Source organism: Equus caballus, chromosome 24 (assembly GCF_041296265.1).
Source record: "Equus caballus isolate H_3958 breed thoroughbred chromosome 24, TB-T2T, whole genome shotgun sequence".
Lineage (NCBI taxonomy): Eukaryota > Metazoa > Chordata > Mammalia > Perissodactyla > Equidae > Equus > Equus caballus.
Window position 1 is genome coordinate 58,781,404 of NC_091707.1, and position 17,269 is coordinate 58,798,672.

At 64.2% G+C, this 17,269-nt stretch overlaps 1 protein-coding gene across 6 annotated transcripts; it reads left to right on the top strand.

Moving 5' to 3' along the window:
• The first annotated feature begins 5,050 nt into the window (after positions 1–5,050).
• C24H14orf180 (chromosome 24 C14orf180 homolog) lies at positions 5,051–16,745 on the top strand. Of its 6 annotated transcripts, none has more exons than XM_005605493.4 (5): positions 5,051–5,364; positions 11,556–11,682; positions 13,155–13,290; positions 15,004–15,039; positions 15,454–16,745. In XM_005605493.4, the coding sequence occupies exons 2-5, from the start codon at positions 11,572–11,574 to the stop codon at positions 15,657–15,659; spliced, it is 489 nt and encodes a 162-aa protein (XP_005605550.1). In that variant the 5' UTR covers positions 5,051–5,364; positions 11,556–11,571; the 3' UTR covers positions 15,660–16,745. The 6 variants fall into 6 exon arrangements, with proteins under 6 accessions (XP_005605550.1, XP_005605552.1, XP_005605551.1 ...); XM_005605495.4 differs by having other exon boundaries at positions 5,168–5,364; positions 11,556–11,673; XM_005605494.4 differs by lacking the exon at positions 5,051–5,364 and adding an exon at positions 5,917–7,089.
• The last annotated feature ends 524 nt before the right edge of the window (positions 16,746–17,269 follow it).

The following is a 17,269-nucleotide window of genomic DNA, read 5'->3' on the forward strand; positions in this document are numbered from 1 at the left end:
ATGCACAATCCTGGTGTGAGAACACAGGGGCATGTGTGGTGGATACAGATCCTCAGCCCTAGGGCCGGCCAGAGCTAGGTCCCTGTAGTGGGTCCCCAGGGCCCTGAGACCAAGGACGTGAGGAGCCTGCATGAAACGGGGGCCTAGTGGACCAGGATGGCTCTGAGCCGGAGCCCGTGCCCCTGGGTCATATGATCGCCCCTCAACAGCCCAGACAGACCACCTCAGCAGGTCGGGTGGGCAGGCGGAGCCCCCGACCCTGGCCTCCTCCACTCCAGCCAGCCCGAGACCTCACTGGAAAACCAGCTGTGACAGGCAGCTTTACTCGGCCGCGGTCTCAGTTATGGTTTATGTACGGCCCCCCAGGCAGCAGGCTCGCGGGAGGACCGGCTTTATAAATAAAATTTATCATTGTAATTATGGCTCCTGGAGAGAGCTGAGGACTTTTACGGCCTCTTGGAGGTCATGAATAATTTAGGAGAAGGGAAAAGGCGCCGCTTCCGTCAGTGCACAATGGGGCCCAGAGGTTCCCATTATCACCGCTGTAGGGGACGACGGGCCCCATGACCTGTGGTTCTGACGCAGCTGCGCTGTGATCCAGGGCCCCACCTGGCTCTGGGATGGGAGGACACTGGCAGGCACCCCATCTTCTGAATAAGGGCTCTGGCTGGGTGGAGTGGTCAGACATGGCCCTAACTGCCGGAGGTCCCACGCTTCCTTCTGAGAAGGACAAGATGTGGCTCCATAGTCACAGGCCTTGACCCTGCAGGTCCAGACCGCGACCTTGAGCAGGACCTTCACCCTGCATCCACAAACCAGAGAGAAGCTCTGCTCCCTGCAGTCACCCGTCAAGAGCACCTTGGCGGGCACAGCGGCCAGGCACCAACACGCTCAACATTGCGAGCACTCCCACCATCTGCACTCCCTCTGCCCCTCACATTGTCCCAGAGTTGAATGGAGCCCAGAGAGTCCCGGAAGGCAGGCATCATCCTTTGCTTGCCTCCAGTGATGGAGGAGTCACCACGTCTCTGTCAGCTGTTCCTCCCTTGGACGGCTCCGCCCGGTAGAAACTCCCCAGCACCCCACTCACTCCCATGATCAGCAGCCTGTGCCTGGGTCCCCAGCTCGGGCTCCCGTCTGGGTCCTACCAGATCGTGCATCAGCCCCTCCAACCCAGAGCCTGTATCCTCCCTCCCCTTCCCTTTCCGCCTTCTCTCCTGAACCTCCCACCCTGTGTTTTCACTCTAACCAACCCACTGCAGGGCCCTGGCCAAGCCCACCGGTGGCCTCCACCTGGCCAAACCCAGTGGTGACTCTCCACTCCTCGCCCTCTTGGCAGTGGCACTGGGAGCCCTCTCCCTTCTCCACGCCCACCTACCCCGGGCCCCAGGACCCCACAGGCCCCAGGACCCCACAGGCCCCAGGACCCCACAGGCCCCTCTCCCTTCTCCACACCCGCCCACCCTGGGCCCCAGGACTCCACAGGCCCCAGGACCCCACAGGCCCCTCTCCCTTCTCCACGCCCACCTACCCCAGGCCCCAGGACCCACAGGCCCCTCTCCCTTCTCCACACCCAGGGCCCCAGGACTCCACAGGCCCCGGCTCCTCCCTGCCAGCCCTACCTCCTCACACCAGAAGGTCCAGGGCTGTCCTCGGAGCCCAGTCTGTGCCTCCGTCCCCGGGCCCCTGGGTGGCTCCTCCAGCCCCACAGCTTCGATGTCATCTCCAAGGTCGCTCCATTTGTTGGAGCTGCCGTAACGAGTGCCACAAACCGGATCACTTAAGCAACAGAAAACGACAGACATTTCTCCTCTCGCTGTTCTGAAGAGTCTGAAACCAAGGCATCAGCAGGATTTTGCTCCCACCAGGGGCTCCAGGCGAGGCTCCAGAAGCTAGAAAAGCCAAGAAAACCTTCTCCCCTGGAGCCTCGGGAGGGAGCCAGCCAGACCCACACCCCGACCTTGGCCCACGAGACGGCTCTCACGTCTGCCCTCCAGCACCATCAGAGTGCACATCTGTGTTGTGCGAGGTCATTGAGTTTGTAAGGATTTGTGACGGCAGCCGAAAGGGACTCCTGCACCGTCTTCACCAGCCCAGCGACCTGCTCAGCACCGTGGCCTCACTCGCCCACACCCAACCCCTTAGTACTCCTGTCACTCTGCCCCGCAGGAACCCAGCCTCCACGTCCCCGCCCTGCCCACCCCCTGCATTGCCACGGTGGCCCCTGACTCATTCCTCCGCCCCCACCTCTCCCACCCCTCAGTCCTTCCACGTGACGGCCAAGGGCCGTACTAAACCCCCTCGGGTCACGTCCCTCGTCTGCTCAAAGCACTCGTCTGCCTCATCTCGCTGACGCCGATGTCCTTGCAGCGGCCTACGGGGCCCTGCAGGAGCCTCCTCACCCCCCTTCCCACCTGTCTGGGGCCCGAGACCAAGCCCTGCTAGAAGGCATGAAGCCGCTGGTGGCTTATCACAGACAGGATCACGTGGACTTGACGCTCCCGCTGCGGCCAGAGTGGTCTGGGGGTTTCGGCCTGCCCGGCTGGCTGGCAGCAGATGCAGCCCTGAGGCGAGGACGGGTCTGGGCCACACACACAGGCGGGCAGGGAGTGCTTCTTTGGACCAGTTTCTGCCACCAGCCCTGTCCCACCAGCCTGCACACACTGGGGTCCCTCCCTGAAGTTGGGGGGAGGGACCACATCCAGGCCGCGGGCCCCACTCACCACCCAGCCAAACCGCCAAGACTCACTCCTGGGGATTTTCGGCTCCCGCCAGGCTGTGGCCGCCCCCAGGGCAGCATGGGGAGGCATCAGTTCCAGGCCCCTTTCCCTGGCCTGGTCTCCCTTCACCAGCCCTCCCTCCAGCACGCACGCCCTGTGGGCCACACTGAGGCCCCGGCTCTTTCCACCTGTCCCCTGCAGGGCTTTCATCATTCACGCAAGACCCCAGCCAAGGAGGACCTGGTAGTCGGGGGGCCAGCACTGCAGATGGGTCGGGGGAGCCCTGGAAATGCATCGACAACGTGGAGGTCCCAAGGGAGCTGTGTGTTGGGGTAGCCACATCGCTGAGCCCCCACGGGCCCCCCGACTCCAGATGGAAATCCGCCTACAGTGGTTCATCTGTGTGTCAGCTCGACTGGGACGTCATCTGCCTCCCGTGGAAGGACAGTGGAGAGGGGCACGGCTGCCCCCCAGGGCCGAGCACAGGGCGGGTGTGGGGTAAGGATCTTTGGAAGGAAGGAGGGTGGGCTGGGGGCCCTCCTCCTTTCCGACCCACAGGAGAGTCGAGGGTCGTTGCCCCGGGCACAGGGATGAGGACCCTCTGAGGACTCCCCTGCAGAGGGTGGGGATCGAGACTCAGTGGATGGGGACTGGGGACGTGCGCAGAGGGCACAATGGCTTTGATGGGACATCTCCCAGAGCCGGGCTGGAGCTCCTGAGCTGACCTAGGGCTGCGGGCCTCAGGGCGAGCTAATAAACCTCCCAGGAAACTGCTGCCCGCGCAGCCACAGCACCGCACGGAGGGCCGTCCCCCGCCCTGGTCACAAGAGGGGACGAAAGCAGCTGTGCAGGAGCCCCGGCCTGGAGTGCAGCCCAGTGTCCTGCAGGTGTGAACAGGCCGCAGCCCTGCAGGACAGGAGCCAGGTGGAGGTTGTCACCCGGCCAGCGCACAGCCAGGATGGGGTCTCACCTGGCTCCAGGACCCCACAAAGCCAAGCTGCTGGCAGGACCCCCCTGTCCCACCATCCTCCGTGGTGTCCCCAGAACCGGGCTCAGCAAACTGCATCCCTCGTCCAACCTGCCGGCCCCGAGGTTTTGTAAGTAAAGGCGAGCAGAGCTTTGCTGAAACACAGCCGAGCCCCTTCCTGGCTGCGGAGCCGAGCCGGAGCATCTGCCACCTGAAGGCATTTACAAGGAGCGTTTACACCTACCGAGCATGAGAGGCGAGGCAGCCCCAGAGCTCCCACACGGATGTGTCCCAGTGGTGGGTTCGAGGCCACAGCGGCCACGTGTGGCCCTCAGGGACCCTGGGGCCCTGCGAGGCAGCTTCCCCTGCGCTCACACTGCGCCTCCCAGCCCCGGCACACCCTGGGCGCCCTGGGAGTCCTGCAGCTGTACCCGAGTGGGGTGCCCCCTCTCCACCCCTAACAGAGAGACATGGGGCGGGGGTCTTCCTTGCTCCTCGGGCAGCCCCCTCACCTGGCTGGAACCACACAGGCCCATCAGAGATCTGCCCACACTTGACCCCCATGCCCTCAGCCACCTGCATCCACCTCTCAGACCCGGTTCCTTCAGGGCTGCCACATGCGCCAGCAGATCAGATCAGGCGCCAGTCAGGGGCTGGCTGGGGTGGAGCACGAACACTGGGCCAGGTCCACCACCTCCTGGCTGTGTGACTTTGGGCAAGTTGCCTCCCCTCTCTGAGCTGCACGTTCCTCGTCTACAAATGCAAGGTAGCTCCGCACCTGCTGGGCAGGGCGGCTGCCGCTCAGACACAACAGGGAGCTGAACGTTCCCCACCCCCAGCCAGGGACAGACGCTGAGAAACGCTGGACCCTCCACCCCTGCTGCCCCCTTGACCCAGATGCTACCCCCACTTGCTGGGGCAATATGGGGGCTCAGCCACTGTGCCCCAAATCAGCAGCACAAGGTCTGAGCTTTGCCTTCTCCTCCTGGGAACCCAGGGTGCAGGGGTGGGAAGCGGGAGGGGTCCCTTCGCAGTCCGGGCTCCCTCTGGGGTAGGGTCAACCAGGGGCTGGACTCTGTGGTTGCCCCCCCGACAGCCTCCGCCCTGTCCAGGTCCAGCCCCCCCATCGCCCACCCTCCTGCTCCCCCGACACACTTTGCCTCTGACTGCAATCTGGGGGTTTTCTGAGGGCTGCGCAGCTCTGGAGCTGGCCTGGAGTATGCACGTCGGCCAGGGGACAGGGAGGGGGCACCAACCCTCGTCTCACCCGCAGGCCTGGAGTACGCTGGGGCCTGGGAAGCGGCCACATCCTCTCCCACGCCGAGGCCAGTGGCCTGTCCACGGGGTTGCTGCTATTTCTGCCAAAGGGGAGAGGTAATTATAGCTCTGTCCTCACCAGCTGGCCGAGCTCTGCAACCTGGCAGAGGGGCCTGGGGCGGGGACGTGGGCCGGCCACAGATTGGCCTGCAGGCAGGTGGGCAGCACCTCCAGACCAGAGCACTGGGAGGTTGGGCGGACTCGGCCCCGTCCTCCTGTGTGTCCCAGGGCCGGCCTCTCCAGGGGACAGGAGGGGCGCTGCTGGCTGAGACCAGGCCAGGATCGTGCTGGACTGTGCCCAGTGGGGGACGCCACAGAGCCCAGCTGTCACTGTCCCTCACGGACCCTGGAGTGAGCCAGGTGAGATCCCAGCTCAGGGGAACAGGTGGACACTCAGGTCCCATTTGGGGATGAATCTGTCAGAGGGGGGAGATTCCCAATGTTGGAGAACCTGCCACGGGCGGACAGGCAGGTGGGCCAGCAGTGGACTAAGGCCGGGCAGAGCACACTGTGGCCCTGGACAGGGGCTGGAGAGCCACCCATTCCGTTACCTGGGATGTGGTCTTTCAGTGCAAAAATGGGCAGGGTCCCAGGAAAACCAGGGCCGATGGTGACCCCAGAAGACCTAGCTCCCCAAACCTCATGCCTCGTCTGAACAGTGGGATGGCGGGTGAACTCAGTGATGTCTGGGCCCCTGGCACTCTGAGCCTTTGCCCAGCAGCCAGGCCTGACCCAACGGGCCAGCCCTTCCACCCCACTCCTGCCTCATGCCTGGCTGGCTGCGGGCAAAGTGGGAAACCTGGCCAATTTAGCCAGAAGCTGGAGCGCCGGTCTCTCCAAGCTTGGCCCAGAGATGAGCCAAGCGCAGTCCCATCGGAAGTCCCCAGAGCCAGGGTTCTCGGTGTTTTGCAGAGGCCGCGGCCTGGGCAGCAGTGTCAGCGTGGACTCCAGCAAGCCCTGCCCAAAGCCCCTGTCGCAGCCGAGCCCAGCAGGGGATGGCCTTGGGACTGGGGACCCTGGAGACCAGGCCACAATGTTGGGGAATCCCCAGGGAACGAGCCTTGTGCTGAGCTGACTTAATCAGAAGGACTCCCCACCCTGGCCCGCTGTGCGCGTGGGGCGCCCCTCTGGCTCAGGACGCACCGTGTGTTCATGTGGTGCCTGCTGCGTGCAGCTGCCTCCAGGAGGGTTAGCACATCGTCTCCACCTGCACAGCCCTCGGGATGGTCGCAAAGGACCCCTGTTCTACGCAGGGGACTGGAACAAGGGCTGAGTGACCCGCCCGGGTCTCACTGTGGCCAGGGTCTGGGAGGGGTCCACCTGCCCCCATCTGCCGGGGGCTCTGGAGGCTGAGGTCTGCTGTCGCCCATTCTAGGGTGTCCCTCTGCACCCAGCAGACACGCAGGTGTCACTTGGCCCCGCAATTGCCCCCGTCCTAAATGCACCCAAAGACGTGTGGGCTGCGAATCCCAGCACGGGAAGGGGTCTCGGGGGCCACCAGGCCAGCTCCTGCTCCTGCACCCCCTCCCGGCCCGGCAGCAGCCCACTGAGCCAGCGGTCAGCCCGGCAGGGCCTCCCCAGGAGTTCTCCTCTTGCTTAATCAGAAATACGTGTTATCTGGGGAGCTGCCAGCCCGTTCCCGGCTGGGAGTGCTGGGCTGGGAGCGGCCAGCCCTTCTCTGGAGCCCGCCGGCCTCACTCTGCTCCCCGCCCTCCCAAGGGGAGGCCAGTGTGGGGGTGTCCACAGCCTCCCGTCTCCTTTTCTGGAGAAGGCGCAGCCTGCAGGTCTTCTCCCCATTAATCCAGCCAAGCTGCTCCAGGGAGGGGGAGGTCAAACACCCCCCGGGGCCACCAAGCCCCGCGGTGACAGCCTCCTCTGAGGCCGGACTGTCCAGAGGGCAACAGGGCAGCGGGCCCTCAGGGCTGCTGAGGCCACTGCCCCGTAGCTGTAATGGAAACTTCTCAGCTGGCCTGTGAGCCTTGACAGCTCCAGTTCCCACTCTGCTCCAGGCTCTGATGGCCAGCGGATTGCTGGCCGGCGGTGGTGAGCTCACCCGAGCGAGGCGCGTCACCTGCAGGAGCCCAGGTGGGCCGGGGCAGCGCAAGTGTGTGTGAGTGAGTGTGTGTGTGTGAGTGCACATATGTGATGATGCACACGTATGTGATGCATGTGTACAAGTGGGATATGTATGGTGCGTGTGTACATGTGGGGGGGTGTGTATGGGGACGAGGGGGCTTCTGAGCTCCAGCCTCTCCCCGGCGAGGTCCCAGCGTGGCCCTCCCGCCTTCCCCTGGCTGGGGACCTCTGGAGGAGGCGTCCCGGGCAGCAGGACAGCAGCAGCAGGAGCCAGCTGGGCTCTGCTCAGGCTCCGGGACCTGCCAGGCCGGGGTGAGGCTGTCTGCCTCCTGAGGGCTGTGAGATTCGGCAGCTCCTCAGTCCCCTGAGCCCTGGGGGCCCTGAAGGTGAAGGGGCACAGCACAGGGTGTGAGGAGTGGCAGGGAGCAGGCGTGGGCACTAACCCAGCTGCCAGCCCCACGGTCAGAGCTGAGGAAGGGCCCCTCCCCGGCACGGCAGGCACTGCTCTGGGGGTCTCAGAGCGACCCTGGGGAGGACGGAGGCACACCAGCTGTCAGAGCGTGTGGGCAGGCATGGGGCAGGCAGGGCACATGAGAGTGGACAGGGCACACAGGTGATGACAGCCTGGCCCAGGAGGAGGTGGGGAGCCCAGTGAGTGGCGTCACCGAGAGATGGGGCTGGGGTAGGTGGCAGAACAGGTGGCCGGACCCCAGGGCTTGCATTATCCGAGGCATTGACCTGGCGAGAGCCGACCCAGGCTGCCTCACACGGCCCTGGAGGCCAGTGGGAGCCGCCGGCCGGGCAGAGAGCTGGGCTGGAGCACCCAGCCTTGGTGGGGCCGCTGGGCTTCTCGGTGCCGTCACCATGGCCCAAAGGCTTCAAGCCAAGATGCAGGCGGAGGGAGGGAGAGAGGGAGGATGAGGGAGAGGGCGTTCCGCCAAACCCCACAGATGGGGGTGAGGGGGGGCGGTCTTGTGGATGCAGGCCCTAAACCAGACCTCTGCTCCTGGAAAGGGGGCAGGAGCCCGAGGCCCCCCACCCAGTGTCCCTTGGGGCCGGCCTGGCCTGGAGCCCGAGGGAAGGCCTGTGGCAGAGCCTGGGCCTGGGGCCCTCTTGGCGCACCCCTGAGCAGCAGGCCCGTCCAGACAGGACCATACCCAGAGACGACGCTGGGCAGCCCTGGGCTCTGAGCTCAGGCTCCAGAGTCCAGCAGACCCAGTCCCTACCCAGGTGCTGAGCCCTGGCGGGCCTGGGGTCCCGTTCTGTCCCACCCCCCCAGGAAGCGCCGTGCCCCTCTCTCTAGAGAGGTTAGAGGGGTCTGAGAAGGCCTGCCCCGGAGGGCACGCCCTCCCCGGAGCGGGGACGTGCTGACACTCTGCAGGCCCCAGGCCTGGAGCTATTTTCCACCCTTTATCACCTATCGGTCACAGCCGCCTGGAGGGAAGGGCACTCTTGTTACACACTGTCCCTGCCAGAGCCCGAGGCCTCCCGCCCCTACGCGGGTCCTGTGCTCGGCCTTCGGCCGTCCAGTCCTGGGGCTGGGGGTGGGGGGTGGCCAGAGGCAGTGCCACCCAGAGTAGAATTCACCTGCTGAGTGTGCCAGAGCCACACCCTCCTCCCGTGTTTCTGGTGGGGAAACTGAGGCCCAAGGCGGTCACCCCTCTTGACTGAGGTCACTGAGCCAAAGGACAGAGCCCAAGGCTCAAGCCAGTCCTGGGATAAGCAAAGGCCCTGCTTCCATTCGGAGGAAGTGACCCTTAAGGGGAAGCTGGAGCCTGAGCAAGGCTGCTGAGGGGGCGGGGCTGGGGGGGCCACCTGGGAGCAGAGAACGGCCCAGATGAAGGACACAGCCTGAGAAGGCCCAGCAGGGGAAAGGGGACATCCCACAGGAAGTGCTCACTGTCCACACATGGGACAGACCGTCCTAGGCTCTGTGCAAAGTCACACCCTGTCCCAGAATAATAACAACGGTGGCCAAGGTCACCGAGCACAGGCACCGTCCAGGCTTGCTTCTAAGCCCTGACGTGCTGCCTCGCTCACCCTGGGGAGATCCCGCGAAGGAAGCTGCTGTGAGTATTCCCATCTTACAGCCTAGTAGACTGAGGCACAGAGAGGTCAAGAGATTGCCCAAGACCACACAGGGCCACACAAGGCACAGGATGCAGCTGGTTGTACCCAGCAGGCTGCCGGCACTGGAATCACCAAGCTACCCTGCTGGGTGACTGCCAGGGACACACACAAACACACCATACATTCACACCGTCACACACAAGGTATACACGCATGCACCCAGTCACACACATGCACACACATATGCCTACAGGCACATTCACACTCACACATGCAGACACACAGTTGCACACATGTGCATACAAGCACAAGGGCACGCACACTAGTGTGCAAATGTACACACACACACATATGCATATGCAGTCACACCCTCCCCACACATACACACTCACACAGGCTCCACATACACATGCACACTCACACACACATGCACACAATCACACACAGAAGTATACTCACTGCCACACAAATACACGCAAATGTGTGTGCACACTCCATACATACTCACATACACCTCACACATGCACATAAGCGTGCACGCACACACTGACATGCATGTGCAGTCACACATGCACACTCGCTCCCACAAACACGTGCTCACATATGTGTGCACACTCACACGCACACACATACTTGCACATCGTCCCATAGCCCCTGGGGTAGACCCAGGCCCAGGGTGCCCAGCAGGGGCTCAACAGCTGGGCGCTGCTGACAGTGACGCCGAGGTGCTGGCCTGAGGTCCCTGCTTGGTGGCTCAGCCAGTCCTCAGCCCCTCAGGCGTTTCCTCAGCTGGAAGGCAGGTCCGGGCCTGCTGCCCTCCTGAAAACCAGTCCTGCAGACGGGCCAGCCTCCCGCCTCCTGCCTAGCTCCTTCCACAACCCCATTTACAATAAAAACCCCAATGCTGCGATAGGAGGAAATTGCTCCTTCTGAAATCATTGAGCTGGTCCAGGCTCACACAGACGTGGTTAATGGGGTGCTCTGCTCATCCGCGTTATTTATGCCCCCCGAGGGATCGAGGGGTGCAGCCAGCCTCTTCCTTCCCAGGCGGAAGAGTGTGTGGCCGCCCCGGGGCCACCACCACCCTCACCCAAACCCGGCCCCTCCCTGCAGCCCTCCCCCTGCTCACCCCGTGAGGCAGTCTCGCTCCATTTGGGGTGGCCCCGAAGGAGTTGCATTGGGGACGGTGCAGGACCCTCACTCGCAGCCCCCTTCCCAGCCCTCAGGGGCACAGTGTCCTTGAAGGATGGATGGAAGGCAGGGACGTGCCTCATAATATGCAAACGTGCCCTATACAGAGCAGGGAATGTCCACCAAGGGCCCAGACCAGGGACCCCTGCACGAGCCTGGGGCTGGGGATGAGGAGGCGCCTGTACCGCCCCCTCGTTATCTGGGGGGAGGGGGGCACGGAGGACCTGGCCGTGCTCCCCAGCATTGGCCTCGCCACATGGCCATCTCTGATCTCGATTTCCCCACGTGTACAATGAGGGGGTTGGGCCTGTCACCCCCCAGGGCCCTCAGAGGACTGACGCTCCATGCCTGGATTCCCCTCACAGGTGCCCGGCGGGGTCACCCGAAGTGGGATGGAGGAGGTCTCAAAAGACAAGGACCCTTCAAAGGGTGAAAGAGAATCCACACCAGAGGGGCTGCAGTTAGTGACGGGCGGTAGGGATGCACAGCCCCTCAGCGATTACAGGCTCAGAGAAGACAGCAGGAGGTGCCCCTCACACCTAGCTAGAAAGCAATTTAAACGGGGAGAGAGAGGGAGGGAGGGAGGGAGGCAGAGAGAGGGAGAGAGACAGAGACAGAAAGAGGGAGAGAGGCAGAGAAGGAGAGGCAGAGAGACAGAGAGAGGCAGAGAGGGAGAGGCAGAGAGACAGAGTCGGGCATGCCCGAGGGACGGGCCTCACCCCTTGCAGCCCCACACAGTGGGCGTGACCCTCGCAGAAGCCTTTCCCAGCCCCCTCTGAGCCCCGACAATGCCCTGCCCTCCACTCCATCATCACTCCTGGAGCCTCCCCCATGAGAGGAGGAAGCAGAAATATTCATTGCAGCCTAATTTGTGACATCAAAACATTGCAAGTGACAGTAATAAAATGCAAGCTTCCTGAACACCGGCCTGGAGGGTGGCTGTCACTGAGGACACAGCCCCTGGAGTATTACGCAGCCGTGAGAGCTGGAAACTAGGAAGACAGTGGCAGCAGGGCAGCTGCTGGCAAGAGCAGTTCTGAGCGGGTTCAGGGTTCTTTGTGCTGGAAGCGTCAGAGGGAGAATGGTGCATGCTCCAGGGCGAGGCCGATGGAGGCCGGGAGGCCAGCTCGGCTTCCTGCGGGGAATTCCTCCTCCTTTTACTTTTTTCTGACGAGTGTTGCCTGTGCAATGAATGATGTCTGTGCTCATCTTAGGACCATGTTCCAGTAAATGAGGACTACAGCACAAACCTTGAGCCCCGACTCCCGGCCAGAGACGCCACATCAGACCAGAAAGAATGAGGAGGCCGCTCCAGGCACCGCGATGCCCAGGGTGGGGAGGGTAAGGCAGGGTCCCAAGCAGGCCCTGGTCCCCGGGTGGCAGGGCTGAGCACACCCGGCTCCAGGAGCTGGGCTTCCACTGGGGGTGGGGAGGGGGGAAGAGAAAAGGGAGGCTGGATCCCTGCCATTGCCCTGAGCTGTCCTCAGCCTTGGGAACGGAGAGGGGAAGTCGCGGAGTGGCACTGTAAAGCTTTGGTCTCATAGAGAGGGTCAGAGGCCCCCAGGGTGAGGTGCAGCATGACCAAAGGTGCATGGCATTGGGCCAGGGCTGAGGGTGAGGGTACTGCGTGCAAGCAGCAGGAGGGGCCGGACCAGGAAGTCCCAGGGGCAGGGAGAGGTGGCGGGTGGAGGCAGAAGAAGTGGGAGCCGTGCAGGGTTCTGGAGCATAGCAGCAAGTCTGGAGGCCTCTCTGGCAAGGTTGCCCTGGCAGCCGAGGGAGGAAGGTGTTGGAGCGGGGAGGGGGTGGGGAGAGGAGGACCGGGAGGTAGTCAGCATGCAGCGAGGACAGTCTAGGTGGGGGACAGGGCAGGGCACAGTAGAGGGAGGGCAAGGGAGACAACAGGGGCTCTGAAAGGAGCAGGTGGGGCCCCGACTTCAGACCCCAAGTCTTGACCTAGCCTCTGAAGCTGCTGCTGGGCCGGGGCAGGCCACAGGCACTGGTGTGGCAGCCGAGGGGAAGAGACGGCCACGGAGCTGGGCCCAAGCACAGGAGGAGCGGGACGACGGCGCCCAGAAGGCCAGCAGCAGGCTCTGTGCAGCCAGCCGCCCCCAGCCCAAGACGGCCCGGCTCACAGGCGTTCTCGCTCAGAACAGCCTGTTGTCACATTTTACAGACGGGCACACTGAGGCTCAGAGCCATCTGGTTATTCCCGGCTCCACCTTCCACCCTCGGAGTGGTGGGAGGGCGGCCACTGGGCAGACACGTGTCCAGGCTCTGCCCTCCCAGCCTGGGGTCTCGTGCTCAGATCCCTCGGTGCCTGGCACAGAGGAGGCCCCGGGCAGGGTGTTCCGGGACCCCATGAGGTTTTGTATGGCAGCTCGGTACGAGACAGCCCTCCACGGATGTTAGCCGCTACCATCCTCGTCGTCATGATTGACACGTGCAAACTATTACCGACCCTATCGGGGTCGGTGAGGGGCAGAGGCAGGACAGGAGACCCGGCCCGCCAGGTCACTGACCACGTCGGTGGCACCACTAACACCACCATCTGATTGTGACCTGCCCTGGTGGCTTTGTTCAGTCCTCCCCACCCAGGGGCAGCCCCGGGGGTCAGCCCAGCAGGCTGGGGCTGGAACGGGGGGCTGAGGGCAGGCCTGCAGGGGGTCTTCACACTCGTCTGGTCCCCCACAGCACGTCCCTCTCTGTAAACCGAGAGGCGGTGGCAGGGATCCTGGCCCAGGCAGCCTGTCTCCAGCCCCCGCGGCCGGGGGGAGGAGCTCACTCCTGCCCGCTTCCCTCTGCTCCCATCCCAGTCCCAGGAGGACGACAGGACGTGCCCTTCCTCCATCCTGAGACGAAGCCCAAGGGGGCGCCGCGGCCAGGGGACTGAGCCACAGAGGACCTCGAGGCACGTGCGGTTCCACGAGCCCCTGGAGGTGGCTGTCCACTGTAAGAGGGGCGTGGCAGGCCCACCCGGGGCCGGGGGCCGGGGACCAGGGGACACTGCATCCCAGGACCTCACGGAGGGTCTGGAAGGACCACTGTCACCTGTCCTATCCTCATAGGCATAACCCTAATAAAACCTGGGCCTGTGGGGTTGGCCTGGACAGAGTGACAGTCAACCGACAGCAGCTGGCATAACATAACCAGAGCAGCCCCAGACCTGGCTAACGCCGGCCGCTCTCCCTTCCAGCTCTCGAAGCTTCTCAGGGCCCCTCAGCCCCTCCCACCCCCTCCGCCTTCACCACCCCTTCCCAAGCTCTCCCAACCCCAGCGTCCTGATGCCCCTTCCCCCAGAGCCCCCTCACCACCACCTGCCCTCCCCTCCCCTGGGCCACCTCATTCCTGCTCCCACCCTGCCCATGGGGCACAGCCCCTGTATCAGCTAGCCATGCTGTATAACAAACCACCACAAACTTAGCTTCCAAACACCCACATTATTCTCTCAGCAATCCCAGGGGTCAGGCATCTGGGCACGGTTGTCCCTGGTCCTCTGCTCAGGGTCTCATAAGGCTGCCATCCAGGTGTGGGCCAGGGCTGGGCCTCATCTGAGGCTCAGGGCCCCGTTCCAAGCTCCTGGGGCTATTTGCAGAATTCATGTCCTTGCAGCTGTGGAACTCATGCAGCACCACCTTCGAGGCCAGTGGCCAACTGGCTCTGACCTTCAGACGCTCTTTTTCAAAGAGCCCGCCTGATTAGGTCAGGCCCACCTGAGATGATCTCCCTCTCGATGGACTCAAAGTTGACTGCTCAGCAATTTTCATTATGGCTGCAGAGTCCTTCCCCTTTGCCATATTCTGTTGGGTAGAAGCGAGTCACAGGTGCCCCCTCCCCCACTAGGGGGAGAGGACCACACAAAGGAGAGCATGGTGTGGGGCAGAACTGTGGGGGCATCTCAGATTCTCTCTGCCACGGCCCCCCAAGAGAGGCGCTTCCCAAGTCCTCCCGAGTTGTGGATGCACCTCACGGCCCTGATCCGCGGCAGCATCTCCCTGGATGGCCCGTCATGACTGTCGGGTCCAGGCGCCAGCTCCTCTCGCGGCAGCCGGTGCCTCCTGCAGCCTCCTCACCTGCTCCTCCTTCCCCAGGATTCAGCCCCCGCCCCGCCCCCAGCATGTCTCAGCACCCGCCCGCCCCCCACCAGGAGCTTCCCAACAGCCCTGGTCACAGAGGTCTGCAGATGGAGGACCAGGCACCAGTCGGGCAGGGGGAGGTCTGGGGTCCCCCAGTGAGCTGTGCAGGTGGGACGGGACTGGTGGACCCTCCCCAGCCCTCCCCGAGTGCCAGCCCCCTCGCCTCTGGACCCACGACCCCTACGGTCCCCTCCCCGCAGGCTGCCTGTGGGGTCACCATGCCCCAGGCTCCCACAGGCTCTGAGAGCAGCGTCTGGGGCTCCACATTCTGGCAGGCTGAACCCCAAGCAGCGAGGTGGGGTCAGAACGCTGGGTGGCCCCGAGCAGACTGGCCGACTGGGGGAGGTGTGGACGGCCCAGCCCGGTCAGGACCCTGTGGGAGCTGTGTGTGACACAGCCCCATCTCAGGGTCCTTTGGGTGGGCAGGTTGAGATGAGAAGCTCTGGGTGGCACCTGGCAGGCTGCGGCCGTGTGCCCCCCCAGCGGGGAGCCCCCGCTGCCCGAGTCCACTCTCAGTTCTCCTTCCCAGACATCGCCAGCAGGGAGCCCACCGTCACCACCAAGGGTAAGTTCTGAGCCCCCCACTTCCGCCAGGGACCCTCACCCGCACCGCACATGCAATGCCCAGTGTGGGCCCAGCCCCAGGCCACCCTCAGAGCCCCCATCAGCTCCAACAGGGCCCCCCACCCCAGCAGGGCAGCTCCCTCAGTCGGGGTCCCTGAGTGGGGGAGCAGCGCAGGGTCCTTGCATAGAGGCCATGTGGCACCAGCAGAGGCCCCGGGCAGTGACGCGAGCATGGGAGTCAACCCAGGGACCCCACCCCGAAGGGCAGAGCCGCGGTGCCACCATCGGGATGAGCCTGGCTCTCCCCGCAGCCTCCCCGCCGCCCTGCAGGGAGGAGGGAGCGGAGCCCCACAGGGTCCTCATTGCGGGGTCAGGCACAGGGGCAGGGACTCACCGGGGCCCCCTCCACCCCCAGCGTCCAGCCGGCCCCGGCCCCGAGGCAGCTCCCTGCTCCTGCGACTGTCCGTGTGTGTGCTGCTGCTGCTGGTGCTCGGCCTGTATTGCAGCCGGGTCAAGCCCATCGCGCTGGCCCTCGAGGACCTCCGCGCCCGGCTCCTCGTCCTCATCCTGCGCCTGCGGCACGTGGCCGTCACCTGCTACCGCTGCCTCCTGCGGCTCTGACGGCGGCCGCGGCCGCTCACCCCCACCCTGGGCCCTGGGCAGGAAGGCTGGGCTGGGAGGAGAGCCAGCGGGGGGAGCCCTCATGAACCCGGGGACTAAGAGGGGCTGCAGACGGGGCCAACGGGAGAGGGGGCCCAGGAGATCAGACACGGGCTGCAGCAGCCCACTCACTCAGGCGGCCTCTCCTGTTTCTCACGTGGGGTCCACTGCGAAGTTTTATTAGAAAAAGGATTCCACTGCTAAAAATCGAGACCCGCATGCTCTAGCCCCCAGGCCGGCCCTTGAGACCCCTCCCTCATCCTGCGGGAACCATCGGGGCCCTTGGCCTGGCCTGGATGAGGCCATGTGGAGCCCCTTGAAGACTGGGACACCCTGCCCCCTATCTGTGGGACCTCGTAGAAGGTGAAACCAGCCCATTGCTGCTCAGGGCCTACGGGGCGGGGACCTCGAAACCCCTTCGGGAGAGACGGGTCTGGTTGTTGGAGTGGGGGCACTGCCTCCTGCAGGTCCCTCCTGAGGCTGCATGCAGGGTGGCCCCGATGCCCCCACCTTGTTGGTGGTGTTGGGCGCCATCCTCTGAGCCCAGGTCTGACACCCACACTGAGCCCCAAGGCCTGAGGGTCCTCTCATGCCTGGGGGAAAGTGTGCAGCCCAGCTCCCCGTGGCCGTCCCGCCTGGGGTCTGGAGCAGAGAGCCGACAGCAAAGGGCCGACAGGCGAGGTTGCTCTGCGCGGACCCCAACACCTTCAGAACACAGGCATCCGGGCCTGGATCCGAGCCCGCACCACACACCTGTGGGGCCCGGGTGTAGACACGGCGCCCTCACGGCAGGGCCAAGGGGAGCCACGTAGTGACAACCTCCAGGCGCCCCTCCAGACCTGCCTAGAGTGGTGAGGCCTGAACAAAACAGACACCAGAAGGGACTGCCGGGGGAGACGCCACGCGCCCGGGACAACCTTCAGACTGGCATCCATGGGCGACAAACAACGTGCTGCCCTTTTGGGGGGCTGTACTCTAAGCCTCTGTCCTCACTACTTATGTGGGGAGACACGGATTTCCCATTAAAACACGCTGCCACCTCTTTCACTCTGGGACTTTTACCCAAAGGAGAGAAATGGGGACCCATTTGCTGTAGAATTCACTTCAGTAGCTAAAGCAGAGATGGGACACTGGGGGAGCCCGCTCTGTGGGCCTCAGGGGCCAGGGCAGCAGTCTCCAGCCTCCCTTTCAGCTTCAGAACTCGGGGAGCCCAGCGGAGAGGCGCCCATTTCCAGGAGCAATGGCCTAGAGGGGGCCACGGGGGGTGGTCTAGGGCCCAGCCCTCAGGGACCCTCCAGCATCAGTTACCACCACCCCTGCACCGGCCCGGCCCCCCAAGCCTGTCTCATCTGACCGACCCCTTAAAGAGGGCAGGTTATCGCCCCATATTCCAGACGGGGCTTGGAGAGGTCAGGTGCCGGAGCCCACAGGGCCAGCACAGGCCTCAGACTCAGCCCCCTCCAGCCCTGGTCCTGTCTGCGGGACACAGCCTGGAAAGGGCTGGACACCCCGGGCCTGCAGGGGGAGACGAGGCGGCCCCCCAACAGCCTGCTGCTCTCAGGCAAGGGCTG

Coding starts and splice junctions, on each gene's coding strand:
- C24H14orf180 (XM_005605493.4), top strand. CDS start 11,572: ATGAGGACTACAGCACAAACCTTGAGCCCCGACTCCCGGCCAGAGACG. Junction 13,291..15,003: donor CCTGGAGGTGGCTGTCCACT/GTAAGAGGGGCG, acceptor TCTCCTTCCCAG/ACATCGCCAGCAGGGAGCCC. Junction 15,040..15,453: donor GCCCACCGTCACCACCAAGG/GTAAGTTCTGAG, acceptor CTCCACCCCCAG/CGTCCAGCCGGCCCCGGCCC.